This window comes from Melanerpes formicivorus, unplaced genomic scaffold, assembly GCF_026170545.1.
Source record: "Melanerpes formicivorus ecotype bairdi unplaced genomic scaffold, bMelFor1.0.p_v2 SCAF_2, whole genome shotgun sequence".
NCBI classification, from domain to species: domain Eukaryota; kingdom Metazoa; phylum Chordata; class Aves; order Piciformes; family Picidae; genus Melanerpes; species Melanerpes formicivorus.
The window spans coordinates 54,219,283-54,235,118 of record NW_027142354.1 but is presented as its reverse complement, the minus strand read 5'-3'; the positions used below and the strand labels follow the sequence as shown (position 1 = coordinate 54,235,118).

At 44.0% G+C, this 15,836-nt stretch overlaps 1 protein-coding gene across 7 annotated transcripts in view; it reads left to right on the top strand.

Annotated features, from left to right (window-relative positions):
* Positions 1-13,824, top strand: part of SGCD (sarcoglycan delta) — a 393,456-nt gene extending 379,632 nt beyond the window's left edge. For all 7 annotated transcript variants that reach the window (XM_068161646.1, XM_068161637.1, XM_068161680.1 and 4 more), the window contains 2 exons: positions 2,783-2,906; positions 4,528-13,824. In XM_068161646.1, the coding sequence (XP_068017747.1) occupies positions 2,783-2,906; positions 4,528-4,701 (298 nt within the window). In that variant the 3' untranslated portion in view covers positions 4,702-13,824. The remainder of the gene's footprint in view (positions 1-2,782; positions 2,907-4,527) is intronic.
* The last annotated feature ends 2,012 nt before the right edge of the window (positions 13,825-15,836 follow it).

The window sequence follows — 15,836 nt, the reverse complement described above, 5'->3', positions numbered from 1 at the left end:
AGGGAACAGGGTGGGTTGCAAAGCAACAGCAAAGCCCCAGCACTGGATGCTTGTCCCGTGTTACCACAGACTATTGGGAGGTGCTCAAGAGGGTTCTTCATGCCTCCATGAGGCAAGAAGCTTTAGAGGGCCTCAGATGGGTCTAATTGCATGGATTTTCATTAGTGTATGTACAAAGATATTATGCTGCCTGTAGGTTTTCATTGGTTAGAGAGAGAGAGAACACAACTCAGTCATTTACCTGCACTAGATAATAGGGTCCTGCTCTGGCAAGGGGATTGGACTCGATCTCCAGAGATCTCTTCCAAACCCTAACATCCTGTGAGCCTGTGATTTTCTTAGGTATGAAAAGAGAATGAAACTGTGGGACAGTGTTATCTAACAGACTCTCAGGTAGTTGCTCAAAGCATGAATTTAACATGGTTTGATGTTAGGGGGACCTGTGTGCACATGGGAAAGGAGAAGGTCCCTCTTGATCCTTCTTCACTGTGGGAATACATTCACCAACTTCCCAGCTCTCCACACTCTCCAGTAAAACACTGATGTGGGACTGGGTGACTGCTCCAATACAGAGCAGGAGCTGAATGCTGCTGCTGCTGCAAATGAGGGCATTTGCACTGTGGTGTCTGAACACTGTTCTGCACTTACAAGATTTATTTCTCAGTGGGCAGAAGAGCTACAAGATTAACAGATGAACAAATATATTGAGACAGCCAAGACACCAAAGAAATTAAAGAGTCACTGAGTTGTTGGAGAACTGAAGAATCACCTGGCCATGGTTCTGTGGATTATTTTATCCTTAGATTAGCTCAGATGTCTTGGGGTTTGGACACATGCTTTGGTGAATTTAACTACAACGACTTAAGACATTACTGACCTCAGCTCTCTGCTTCTCCTCTGGAGCAACCTGCCTCTGGAGCAGAGGTGGCAGGAGGGAGTATGTGTCTGCATCTTAGCCACTGCAGACTGGATTCTGGGGACTTAGAGCAAGCAGATTGTCCTTCATATTTTAGGGTAGATACCAGCTTGTGATCAGCCCCACAAAGAATGAGAACATGCATCTCTAGGGATGGCATGGGGCAGTTAAGCCACCATAATGAATGACACCAGAGTGCATGTGCAAGCCCTAAGGCTGTGTGCTGTGGATCTTTTTACCGTAAAGAAATTCTGACAGGTATTGGAAGGGCAGTTACTGCAATTGGAAGGTCAGAGGGAGTCATTTGCCAAGTAGCACTATTTAATGTCAATCACCCTTTGCAAGGTTTTTCTCCTCCATGCAATCTACAATTCAATCATTTAAAAAAAAATAAAATAAAATGTATCAGCAGTTCTTAGTCTTAGGTTCCTTGTGCAAGAACCAGCCAAGGGGGTGATAGCAGTGGAAGGATCAGAAGAAAGTTTATGTAAGATGTAGCTTCCCTGCAGAGAGTAACAAAAAAGCAGCTCAGAAAGATTGTGCAGAGGCTGCTAACCATGAGACCATGCTCGTTCCTTGGGCTGCATATGCCTCAGCTCTTCACTGAAATTTAGATTTAGTTGAGTCAGCCAGGAAATTACAGATGAGTTTGGGTTCTTGAGGGAAAGGTGCTCAAAAAGCAGCCATGATGGCACCAGCAAGGAGGAAAGTTGAAAAGTGCCATGCAGTGCCTTTGCTTTATTGAACTGTTGGCTGCAATAAATACAGCTGAATTCCCTCAGTCTCCCATAATGCTGTCTCAGTACCAGCAGGAGTCCATTTAAGAATACACTTGCTTGCACAAATGATTATATATGAAGAGCAGAGAAACAGCTGAAGTGCCTCTGCAGTAATGCAAGTAAATCCCAAAAGCTGCCCAAGTAACCCCAGTGGCTGTGTGATGCCCTCTGCTTCAGTTTTGTCTGCCCAAAGCAGTGGAAGCAGAAGAGTGTCTGCTCTGTCTGCCTGCCTCCTTCACCTGAGGAGATCAGAGTCTAGACTTTGTGACAGTACAGTAAATAAATGGTGATGAAGCCAACTAAGAGGATATTCCCAAAGAGGGAGAATTGGTTTTTATTATCATTTTCAATACAGAAAGTCATAAGAGACTGTATTATAGAGAAGAGAAGAGACAAGTATAATGCAAACCTATGAATGGATTATCAGCATGGAAGAGTGAACCTCCTACTTCTGCATCTTACAAGGTTAAGCCCAAATGCCTGAACTAAATGGTTTAGCTGTGTTAGTGCTATGACAGGGTTGTCATATCCCTGGGTGCTGTATCCATGGCTAGCAGGGGGTCAAAGCACGGAAGAGGGGACCCTGGCTGTGACCAGGAATTTTGAGGTCTTCAGCTGGGTCATTTTCATTAGTTTTGTTATGTCTTCAAACCCTTTCAGTCTTCATACTGTAGGGAGTCTGGAGAACTAATTTGTTCCTGCTCGGACAGTGCCTTGAGTAAGAAAAGTGCTTGCACTCTCTGTGTAGGTATTACAGCTTTGCTAATAGCACAGTTAGCACTGATGAGTTAGAAATCTGAACTTGCATATGAGTGAGCTGATCATAGCAGGTTTATTGCACCCCGATATCTTGTCCCAGCATTTAAAGCATAGCAAAGTCGATGTGCAACGTTAGCAGGTTGGATTTGTGATGTGTTCTACCACAGTGGACATGAATTCTTCCTGCTGACTAAAGCAGGCATGCATCTGAACATCAGCAGGCCCTAAGGTGCCATGCAGTGGACAGTCAAGCTGTGCAAGATGCCAGCCTGAGATGAAGCATGACTGTAGAACACACCGAGCTCTCTAACTGCCCTTTCTCTTACAGGCTGGAGTCGCCTACACGCGCGCTGGTGATGGAGGCTCCAAAAGGCATCGAGATCAATGCCGAGGCCGGCAGCTTGAAAGCCACGTGCAGGACAGAGCTCAGGCTGGAATCCAAAGATGGAGAGGTAAGCGGAAGCCATCAAGACTTGCAGCAAAAACAAACCTAAGCTACCAATCCCCTCCAGGTTTATATCCTTCTGAGTCACTGAGCTGCTCCACTTGAGCCACTGGCGTGGAGGTGCTGGTGAAGCAGGACCCCCTAGCTTAGATTCTGCTAGCAGTGATTGGACATATCGTATGCAAACAAGCCTCACTCTGTGGCAAAGGCTGATTCATTATTTTTAAAGTGCTTGGATAATAGCATCTGTTGTTCAAGCAGATTTATGCAGCTGTAAAATACACAGTGCTCCTAAATTCTTTGTTTCCTTCTCACTTTAAAACAAGATTTACTTGGCCAACATAATTAAATCTTTTATCATACATTTTTTATATAAGAAGAGCTTAATATACCTTTATTGATCTGAAAAGCTCTTGCAGTTGATGTTTTCATTATGGGAAGAAAGGGAACATCGGGAGGCACAGGTCACTGCACTGGGGAAGCTTCCAAAGGGAAGCTTAAGAATAACTAAAACTGATTACAAAACAAAAGTAAAATAGATGCTGAGTTAAGCATCTTCTGGTGTCTCAAAGATACATGGGCTTATGGTTCTCATCCCCTCCTCCTGCCATAATGATAGAAGACATTGAAGGATGTGGCTGAGGAGCTTCTGGGGGGGAACCCTCCAAGAGCCTCAGCAGGATCTTCCTGTTGAACTGAAACTTCCCAGCAACAGGGCTCCAACACAAGGTCACATTTTGCTATCTTAGTGTCAAGTATAATAAATAGAATGGGCTTGTTATTGCCATTTCTGTCCTAAGCATTTGCATTTTAAGGTATTCCATACCCAGACCACGGGTGTTAACAAATAAAACCTCTCAAAAATACAACCCCCCTACCTAATATACTGTAATTGAAACTCAAAGCATTTGCCTTAATGTTTTTAACACTAAGTTGCTTTAAAAATGCATTCATTGACCTGTCTCTTGCAGGAGATTAGATAGTTGGATACTAAACTGGGGACTTACTGTAATTGCAAAATGAGAGCAAATACTCTCAGCCACCCTGTAATATTCTGGTGTGCAGGTTATGGCTCTGTGCTCTTCTCAGTGATGCCACATGTCTAAGAGCTGCCACATGTTCGCTTTTATGTTCTGTTTTAGAAGGAGAAGTTCAGGTCTCTCGTGGCATGGAAGTTATTTTTAACATACATAAAAGTGATACATGTGTGCATAAAATATACATAAAAGGCAGTGCAGTGAGCCTGCAAGGTGGCAATGGGATCACAGAAGTCCTGGTGGAGGAGCAGAGTCTTTGTGTGGAAGTGAACCATACGTGCTCCCCACCCAGCAGTGGGCTACCATTGGGTGGGTTCACTCATACACAGATGTTTCCCAATAAGCTGCAAGCCAAAGAAACATGGTGGGCAGATAGCAAGAAACAAGCTGGAGGTCTTAGGTAGCTCATGGTAAAGGCAGGTAATATGCTCATCCAGCTTTGTATCACTTTCCCATCCTAACAGACTTGCCTACCCAGTCTTTGTAGCAGCTGAGTCGTCCAAAGGAAGCTTCTTTAAACACAAGATCAAAAAGAATCACAGCTCTCCACTAACTCTCTCTCTCTCTTTCTCTCCCTCCATCCAACTTCAGATAACGTTGAACTCTGCAAAAATCAAACTACCTAACTTGCCTCAAGGATCTTCCTCTTCTGCAGGGTCCAGGCAAAAAATCTACGAGCTCTGTGTGTGCCCCAATGGGAGGTTATTTCTGTCTCAGGCAGGAACCAGCTCGACCTGCCAGATAAATACGAGCGTCTGCCTTTGAGAGACAATTTGCGGTGGGGGCATCACAGGCAGCACAAAAGCCAGTTCTGGTCTCACAGATTGCAGCTGCCAACTATTTTTACTAGAACACAGAAAGCCTATCAAAGACTTTTTTTTTTGGTGTGTGCGCGCGCGTGTGTGTGAATATCTATATAAAAAGAAGAAAATATATATATAAAATATATATATATATATCCTCTGTGTAAAATGATGTTTCAGTACAAGGAATCCCAGGGTGACCCTGTTACATTTGTGTAGCATTTCTCTTTCCCACACCAAAATTTACTGGTACAATCTGCTCAATTGGATTCGATGCTCCACTGGACCCTTCTGTACGAGTATAGCTTACTGATCGCCCCTCGTTTTTTGATCGTGTTCTCAAAGCAATAGGATTGCTGTCTGGGCAACACCCTGGTAGGCCCAGCAATATACAAAGGGAAGAGCAGCATCTCTGATTATTTTTGCACCACTAAATCAGTGGCACAAGGAAAATAAACAAAATAACCCCAACAAAATAGCCAGATCGCTAGAGTAATCCAAGATAACCTGAGGTTAAATTACACTCTTCATTTTTCACCTGAAGCGTGGTTGCCTGTTGTGAGAGATGGATTGCACTTGGGCAGCAGAAAAGTCTAGATCTTGCTGGAACAGTCATGTATTTTTCTAGAGAGGTTTGAGACTTGCCTGTGCATGGCCAAGGCAGCCTTGTGCTATTCAGATGTGAAACATTAGCTCTAACCCTACCCTAAAGTCACCTATGTGCTAGCAAAATTGGCATTGCCTTCAGTTCTTGGAAGGCAAAAGTTGTGATCCTGAACCTCTTTACTTAACTGGTGTCCTGGATCCACCAGCATCTTTGGTTTTCAGAAGATGTGGTGTGGAGATTTAAAATTTGGGTGTTGCCTATCAATAGGCAACATTTCTGTGGTTGTACCCACGGAAACAGAGACATTCGTACGAACCGAGTGTGCAATACAGGTGCTGTACCAGAGTTTCTGTCATCTTTCTTTTCAGGATATACCATCCAAGGTCGCTTAGATCTGGTGGAGATTGCAATTTTCAGAGATGCTGACAATGAAACAGCTTTTTTTTTTTTAACATTTATAAAGATTGTTACAAAGCCAGGTTACTGGAAAGCAATGGCTTTGGATGGTGGTTCCCTTAGAAGCTGAGCCCCAAAAACTTTGTGGATGATTTTTTATTTTCCAGGGTTGCAAGATATTTTAAAGTCTAGGAGCCACTTACAGGCAGGATAAAACACGAAGTCTTACCTGGTAACATTACTTCCACTGCTCAAGTTTTGAACAATAAGAAGAAGAGCCCAGACCATTGAATTCTGACCCATAATTGCATCCACATGCATGTAAAAAGCCTTGAAAAAAACCACAAATATACTAATGACTGCAAAAGTATTCAAGTTGCAGTAAACCTTTCAAGGACCAGAAGGTTTCCTAAGCCACTGAGATGCTCTTGAAAATATTACCTCATGTGCAACTGTGACAGATCTGTGCCCATCCATAGTGGTACCTAAGCAAAGCTGGTATTCTTCAAGCTATCTTCAAGATCAAATACAGCTGACAGAAAGAGTCAGAAATAATCTATCCCTTTCCATTTTTAACAGATTCCATGTATTTTCATGTGGTCTGGAGAGTACCAGGGTTTGATTATTTTGTTGTTTTCTTTGTTTGGTATTTTTTTAAGTGAATTGTTCTGTCTTAACCCAAACCTGACTGCACTCAAAGGGAAGATTTCTATGGAGTTTAGATTAGATGTGTTGCTGCCTAAAAAAGCAGCACTCCCCTAAAAATTTATTCCTGAAATAGGCTCGAACGATCTACTTTTATTCCAGCAATGCTTTCTGATTACTTAATGAACTCAAACTACTTGTTAATGAGTGGTTCCTGTAATTATTATGTCTTGAGTCAATGTTTGAATGCAAAGGGTCACCCAGGATAATAATTGTATTGGGACACAGGACTTTACCATCTCTGTTCAAAGAGGGGAATTGTGCCTATGCCTTAAGTCAATGCACTCAGCAAGGAGAAGCACATCATATTTATCTTGTTGTTAAAACTAGTTTATTTGGGGGGGGGGGGGGGAGGGAAAGGAGGGTGTCTTGGGAACTGATTGTGCAACTTAAAACAGATATTAATGAAATGCATTAAGACTGTAGGGACATCTAGAGTGATACAGACCTTTTATTTTACTGTGTTAAATATAGCAAAATACTGTCTGTGTACGTTACCTCTGGGACTGCAACTGAAGTCCCACTCATAGTCCTGCACTTGCTGTAGAGTTTTTTTCTCCTGTTTCATTTAATATCTAGTCACAACTCTTAGAGCAAGCATGGTCCTACTCATAAACACATCTCAAGTGAGCAGTTGTGAAGACAGGTGCTGCAGGAAGAGAATCAGAATTACACAACGGTTGTGGTTGGAAGGAACCTTAAAGATCGTCTAGTTGCATCAACCCTGCCACGGGCAGGAACCTTAAAGATCATCTAGTTGCATCATCCCTGCCATGGGCAGGGACACCTTCCACTAGACCATATTGCTCAAAGTCCCATCCAACCTGGCCTTGAACACTTCCAGGGATGGGGCAATGACAGCTTCTCTGGGCAATCTGTTCCAGGGTCTCACCATCCTCGCAGTGAAGCATTTCTTCCTTAGATCTAATCTAGATCTACCCTCTTCCAGTTCAAAGCCATCACCCTGTACAGAAAATGAGTCACATTAACTTTCCAATCCCTGGGAGTGTTAATGCTGGTGAGAAAGGCAGGGTTGGACACTGGGATTGACCCAGCAGGGATGCTGCATCCTGATTTCCATGTTCCCCTCCCAAGAGGCCCACAAATCTGTCCTGATCCCCATGCACTCCCTGGCTGTTCTGTGGAGGATTTCCATTACAACTGATTAATTGTGAGTGGCTGGTCTTCTCAGCTGGGCTCTTGGATAAGGTTATCACCTATCATGGAGGCCATAAAGCTGCTGAAGGACTTTCAGCCATTTATTTTGGTCTGAGTTTCTGTGGGGTTGCTGTTAGGGAACAATCTTATGCATCTGTGCCACACTGCAGATGCTTCTCTGAGATGAGCAAAGGGTACCTTAAGTATGTTTACACAAAGGAATTCTAGTTGTTTCAGTATATTTTACAATTATGTTTCCATGTTAAAAAGCATAACAATTTGTGTGGTGTTTAAAGACAAGGAGCTGTTGCTAGAAAGTTTGAACCTATAGAGAGAGTCCTAAATCATTTGAGCCCCACTTGAGTTTTAAGAGAGCAGTTTAGATGACGTTGACTGTGCTTGAGTTGGCCACCTGATTAGCTCCCTGCTGCTCAGTGAGCAGCAAACCTGAGCAGAGAGGACTGTGTGTCTGAGATCCTGTGGGGGGGAGGAATCACAGGTATTTTGTTTAAAAACCAACATGCAAACTCATCCAGCTGTCTCGGGCTTGAGGTTGCTGTTGGAGAGACTGACTCACCTGTTGGACACGGCAAATGCACAACAGTCCCTTTTCCTCCCCCCTTCCCAGAAATCCCTCACAGTTGCTGTACCTGTAGGGTTGGTTTTCCCTGAGTTGATTTAAACTGGAGCCTCCTTGGCTGGAATTTCATCAGTATGCTCTATCTGCTGTCGATAAAATGACAGAACCAGACAAAAGTTTGTGTATTTCTTTGTGAACCAGGCCTGCAGTTCAGTTCAGCTGGGCATTTGCTGTTTGGGGAGATGCAGTTTGTCTTGAATCAGAGTTCAGTTTTACCTACTCATGCTAAGGCAAGGCTTGGGTGGATGGTGAATTTATTTCTACTGAGATCAGTGCAAGAGATGCCAATGAGTTTGTGGCCTGAGCTGGGACAAAAGCTGAATAGGTGACAATCCAGGGCTCTGAGGGCAGTAGAAGCACTGCCAGCCCTTGGGGTGGCTGTGGGACTGACCCCTGCCTTGCACTGTGTGCAGGTCTGCACTGCAGATTTGAGCACTAAAACCCCATTGAAACGCTAATCAAGGGCCTGTGATAGTATAATGTCAATACACCTTAGGCAACCATGAATGCTGCAGCATTCAGAAATGCCTTTATGTGTTGTAACTCTTAACTTTATAGGGCTTTGAAACCTTGTTAAATTTCCTTTAAATGCAGCATTCTCATGAGCAGTCAGGAAATTGGCATCAGTACCTTACCCATATGTAGTGTACAACCCTTCTGCTGTCACAGGTGAGCTTCTGAAGGAAAAAGCTTTTTCCCTTAGTGAATGCAGCAGATTCTAAGATTGGCTAAACAACTGTATCCATTCTCCAAGTTTCTTTGTGGTGGTTTTGTTTTGCAGTATATTACCTTTTGAAGTACATTACTGAGGGAGTCATTTGAAATGGGTAGCTCGAGAGTACAAAGAAATGTTAACACTAAAAGAAGTCATCAACAAAAGGGAAGCCAACAACTCCTAAAATATGTATAAGGCCTCTCTCCTACATAAACATTTTTCAGAAAACTAAGCATGTGCAAAAGTGATCTGTATTTGGTTAGCTCAGGCATGTGCTGTCAAACAGCTGTATTTTGAAGGGTGGGCTTTCTTTTTTTTCTTTCTAATCACAAATATCACGTTGCACAAACAAAAGAAGTTTTAAGACCTAAGCCTAAAAATACCATCTGCCATATACAGTATGGAAAAAAAAAAATGATGTCTAAGTAAGAAGAAAGAAAAAACCCAAACAAAACTCCCTGGAAATTGCTCCAAGGTTAAAGAGAGATCCCTGTGGAACTTGGGAAGGTGTCAGGTTAGTTCACATCATACCTAGTTTGCAGATGCAGATGTTCTTGAAGGAAATGAGCTTTTGTTGTCACAATACACAGATAAATAAATATATATATGTGTCTATATCCATCCTCACATAGACCTTCTTACAACAAAAGCCAGTTTTCTTCAGAGCTTTTATTTTGTCAATGGCTTTAAGTTTCACACTGCAAAAAGAAAAGCAAGACAAAGACCAAAGACTTAACAGAAATTCATCCCTTCTCTAATTGTCCTCACACCTGGAATGCATTAACTTTAATGGTGCTTGGGTTTGTTTTTTTTCTTTAACTGGGCAGGAAATATGCAGGCTTATCATAAAGCTGCATTTGAGGGAGTAAAGTGGCAAGAAGACTCTAAACTTCATTAATGGGGAGAAAAGGGAAATAATACGTGGAGAAATCTTTAAGGGCGAGGTAACCTGAGATTTGAAACGTGAAAGAAATAACTCAAAAGGCTAAAAGGCATCACCTTGGGCTGAAAGAATGAGTTGATGGATTAAAAGCTACTGGCTGCTCACTTACCTGCACTTGAGCATTAGCCAATGAGGAGATCCAGTGGCTGCTCTGGGAAGAGGAGTAACTGTGCCGCAATGATTTAGCTTTACAAGCGCACACAGTGAAAACAACATCAGCAACGACAACAACAAAGTTAGAGGCTGTGCTCTTTTTATCTTTCATGGCTGACATTTTCAATTTTGAAATGTCACCATCCAGAATTCGCCCTAGCAAGCACAGGACGCATTCCTGGGAAGCTCTGCCAAGCACTGGATTGGTGCTTTTGGAATGAAAATACCAGCCTTTTGATTGCCGTTGCTGCTGAGGAACACGCTGCTGGCAACCACTTCTGCTTTCCCCATTTTAACCTTTCTCCTCAGTTCTGAAATTGCTGCAGAATATCTGGGTGGTTGGTGTCCTGCCATACCGCAGGGCTGTGTGCAGGTGGTCAGCAGCCCCCTCCCCCCGCCGTGTCCTCCTTGTGTCACTTTGCGGTCTCACATATCCCTAAAACCAAAACTTGTGTGTAGCAGTGGCATTAAGGTGAAATTGGAGACCTTTAGGTAAATTCTGCACAGCAATTGCTGTGTTTTCACAGCTGATGTAGCTGAGTTTATGCCTGTGAGTGGAGCAGGGTTAAACACTAACATGGCACTGATGAGATTATTCAAGCAAGAGTGGAATGAATTAAACAGGGCAGGTAGGAGGAAAAGGAAAGAGAGAGAGACATCACCCTAATCACAGTAATGCAGCAAACCTCTCTGTCTGTTTACACTATTATACTTTAAATTAATAATCTCCATTTTACTAAATATGCTAGCAATTATACTTGATCTTTCATGGCACACAGTGGAATTACTGTCACTGAAACCACTTACAGCTTGGGCTGTTTGAGATTGCTAGGGTGTTGTTTCCATCCACAATAACCACAGTGGCTTGGGGCTTTGATGAAAATTGTAGTGAATAGCTTGTATTTAGAAAGCTTTTAAGTCTGCTGTGGTTGAGAAGCCCGTGGTTATGCACAGACAGCCCTGAGGCTTTATCATTCCAGACTCTCTCGTCCTGCCACTCGAATTGCATTGTGCCCTTGTGAAGAGCCACACACTTTCTACAGAGAGGAAAAGATGGATGGATGTTTAAGCTAGCTGAAGTGAAGAAGAAATCATAGTGCACCACTGAGATTTCCCATCCAAGTCACTTCAAACTAGAGGTGTGAGTCCTTGAAAAATTAATGTGCTACAAGTGCAATTCCTGCGGGAAAGTTAGCACTGGTGCTACTCCAGGAAGTGTCTCACCTTATTACAGCCTGAAGCCAGCAGTCACTGGGATTCTTTGCCACCAGCTGGTAGCCATGGGTTCAGAGGCAGCCAGATTTCCCTTGAGGCAACTCATCTCCATAGACTGAGCTTTGTTTGGTTTTAATGAGTATTTAAAAGATAGGAAGGACATGTCCACTGTGAAGTGATAGTAATTGCATGTTGGGCTCGTATTTAGTTGGTAGACTCTCTCTGCCAGCAAGAGGAAAAAAACAGAAGGAGAAATCTGGGCAAAAGTGTTGCTTGTGCATTGTTCCCTGCTACCAAATGCCTCAGATAAAAACACACAGCCTTAGTCTGAAAGTCTTTGCTTTGAAGATTAAAAAGGGCCTTTTGGAGCCTTTCATCTGATCCTACCCAAATGGAAAGGTCTCACCATTTCCAGCCTATCTTCTCTCACAGGAATAGGCCCGTGGCAAAGCACAGGTCATGTGCATCTTTGCATGTAAGAGGAATTTTAAATTGCATTGTACTCTCATTTCTGCCCCATTGAAAAGGCTTAATCACCAGTTGGAGATAAAGCGTTTCCAAAGCCTGCTGCTGCTAAATGCTTTATCACTTTCTAAAGCAGTGTAGTTTCTTTGCTATTTAAAAAAAAACTTCCTCATAACAAAGTCCTTGAAACATCTTGTGGCAGGCTCATGCTGGAGAGCAAAAGAAGAGTTATTTCTGGGTGGTTCTGGTTTTGTCAAAGGCCAGATTGGAGGTGAAAAAGTGTTGCCATTAGAGTTCCCCCCACACTGGCTTAGCTGCAGACACCACCACACCCCCAGCATCACAGCTAGATTGTTCTAGGGAAGCTGTCTCAGAGCAAAACCAAAACCTGATCATTTTGTCTTCATCTGAGTCTTCCTCTGGGCTTACACACTTGGTATTGGTGCTGTTATTGATGTAGCAGATAACGAAACACTTGGGCAGTATCAGTGATTTTACAGATGATAAGTACCTGCAGTCTGAGTGGTATAAATCATGCTGGTAGTTGTTGGCTGCTGTTTATAACAAGCTTCTGACCACCTTGAAAGCATTGGCAGGAACTCCAGAAGGAGCTGCTTTGTCCTGTTGGTACAGCATGCAAGGGGATGCCATGAAGATGGTACACTGCCTCTGCTCAGGAAGCCTGCTGGGTGAGGGAAGCTGGTGGGTGGCTTCGCCCTTTCTCATTTATCTCTATCACCAGGTCCTCTGCACTACAAATAGCAGCAAGACATGATGCTTGCCGGGAAACTGGGCTGGAGCAGTGCAACAAGACAGTTCACAGCATAGGTATTTGACTGCATCACTGGTATAAATCAGGACCTGGCTCCATTTAACTCACTGGTAGCCTGCACCAGCTGAGGTTTTGGCCCTAAAATTTTACCACCTCTTGTGAAATCCAAAGGAAGAGTTCAGCTGTCTTGTCTTAACTACAGTCCAGGTGCTTCTGGTGTCAGCCTGGGATGTGAGGTCCTTGTGCCTCTGCAGGTGGGTGCAGGTAAAGAGCTGTGGCAAGCCTTCCTGTCACTGTCAGCTCAAGCTGCTGCCTGAAAATGAAAGTGTGTTCATCCATGCTGCTGTGTTATGCATGAAGAAAGTCTTGCTGGGCAGGTACCAGGGGTCTGCTGGTCCCATTAGTGGTAGGATAGGGCTGCACTGTTTGTAGGCAGATGCTGGCAGATGCTAGTGGAAGAATTCACTTACTTTTTATGGGTGATCAGGGTGAGCACAGAAGTTAAGATGAACAAATTCTGCCCTTCCTCAGCAGAGTAAGAGCATGCCAGAGACCTCCTAAAGGGCAAGGCCTGAGCAGTTATCATATACTGTGTTTATACCTCCCTAGGTCAGAGCTTTCCCTGAGCTGCAAGCCCAGTGTTGGTCTGGACCTGCACTATGCAGGAATTTGGGAGCAGGAAAGGGATGGACATGCTGGATCTGACTCAGATTCCTTTGGGTTTTGGGGTTTGGTTGGTTGTTTTTTTTGCCCACCACTTATTTCAGTTAGTGTCCTTGTGCACGAATGCTAACAGAATTGCTGATGTTAACCCACAAATGCTCCATGTAGGTAGGACCCAACAGCAAAGCAGCATTCAGTGTGAGCTGAAGCAAAACCTCATTCATCTGCAGCAGTAGCATAGAAGGCATGACCCATGTGCTCCGAGCAGTTTTCTTCTGTGATGGTGAAATACCTTGTCTGACCTCTACTCTGACAACCACCAATGACCTTGCTCATGTAAACAGGACAAAAAAATGAAGTCTAAAGTTTGATCACAGTTCTCATTAAGGAATTCAGATTTGTTTGGCTTTTTTTTTGTTTGTTTGTTTGTTTCCTTTTCTTTTTTCTTTTTAATTTATGTATGTGTGTGGTTGTGTGGGAAAAGATAAAGCTCTTCTCTTTTTTTTTTCGTATCAAATAACATCAATCCTTGCACACTCTATGCAAAATTTTGTAAGCATTGCAATAATGCTATGAATTACACAAGGAACTATTTTAACTTTATTACACTTTCTGTATAAAAACAAAGGAAAATAAAAAAGTTTGTATTTAAATGATTTCAACTGCAATCTTGTAAAATATATTAATAAAATAATGATTGTTAAGAAGGAAAGAGATGTTGAGGGGTTTTTGGCGGGTTGCTTGGGTTTGGGAGGGGGAAGGGGGGGATGGTGGGGAGGAATGGCAAACATGAATAATATCTCAAACTTCCCTATGCCTGTAGGATATGCCTGTATATAGAATAGAATAGAATAGAATAGAATAGAATAGAATAGAACAGAACAGAACAGAACAGAACAGAACAGAACAGAACAGAACACACCAGACCAGACCAGGTTGGAAGAGACCTTCAAGATCATCGCGTCTAACCTATTATCCAGCACCACCTAATCAACTAAACCATGCAACCAAGCACCCTATCAAGTCTCCTCCTGAACACCTCCAATGATGGTGACTCCACCACCTCCCCAGGCAGCCCATTCCAATGGGAAATCACTCTCTCTGTGTAGAACTTCTTCCTTACCTCCCGCCTGAACTTCCCCTGGTGCAGCTTGAGACTGTGTCCTCTTGTTCCGGTGCTGGTTGTCTAGGAGAAGAGAACAACCTCTATCTGTCTACAACCTCCCTTCAGGTAGTTGTAGAGAGCAATAAGGTCACCCCTGAGCCTCCTCTTCTCCAGGCTAAGCAACCCCAGCTCCCTCAGCCTCTCCTTATAGGGCTTGTGTTCCAAACTCCTCACCAACTTTGTTGCCCTTCTCTGGAACACATTCCAGCAAGTCAACATCTTTCCTAAATTGAGGGGCCCAGAGCTGGACACAGGACTCAAGGTGTGGCCTAACCAGCGCAGTGTACAGGGGCAGAATGACCTCCCTGCTCCTGCTGGCCACACTGTTCCTGATGCAGGCCAGGATGCCATTGGCCCTCCTGGCTCCCTGGGCACACTGCAGGCTCATGTTCAGCCTACCATCAACCAGTAACCCCAGGTCCCTTTCTGCCTGGCTGCTCTCCAGCCACTCTGACCCCAGCCTGTAGCACTGCATGGGGTTGTTGTGGCCAATGTGCAGAACCCGGCACTTGGCTGTGTTAAATCTCATGCCATTGGATTCTGCCCATCTGTCCAGCCTGTTGAGGTCCCTCTGCAAAGCCCCTGTATATATCTGTATGTCCTTAGGATATGCCAGGCTGGATCACACAAGTGATCCATTTCACATGGCCCAGGATTTATTCATGTCATAAATGCTGTAGGAGATGGAATGAGAATCCCTGTGGCTGGCTGTTGGAAGAAAACCTGTCGTCAGCAAAACAAGAAATCTTCCCTTTGGGGAAAGTTGAGTTACTGTCTTGCTTACAGTTTGTTGAACTTCTCACCCTTGTCCTAGCATTAGAGACTCACAGCCAAGAAGTTTGAGATGCTGCCTAAGCATCATTAAAGCTCTTGAAGAGGATGACTCACGGACAAAGAGGGGAATCTGGTGCTGCGTGTGCTCCTAACCAGCAGGAACCCAAGGTATTCCAAGAGGAACCAGAGCCAAGTGAAGCCCCAACCTGCACACGCTGTAGGGAGCACCAGCTCAGGGCAGCCTGGAAAAACAGACCAAAAAAAAAATAAATATATTTTAAAAACCCAGGAGCCTGACCCAACTCCCAGAAAGCCTCTTGACAAACCTCTGGCTGCTTTAACGAGCCATGGGTTTTATTTTAATTGGCTAACTAATCAGCCGCTCACGAGTGACTCTGCACATGCCAGGCAATCACTTCTGAGGGCATTTTGCAGGAGCTGGGTTTTTAAATATGAATTTGTTCGCCTCGGATTTTGTCAGTAAATGAGAGCATTGATTGAGGCTCATTAGCTGAACGACGAGCTGGGATTCAATCCGGCTGAAAAGCTGTGCCTGCCTTCCAAGAGCACGGAGAGTTCGAGCCCAGGCCGCACAGCTGAGACACTGCCAGGAGCCAGGCTGTGGGGACGCTTGTTTACCAGTTTGCAGGGGCTGCTGTTTGCCCAGCTCCAAGTAAGTTCACTCAGTGCTCTTCGAGGGGCAGGCACAGTGTTTGTCTCACTCAC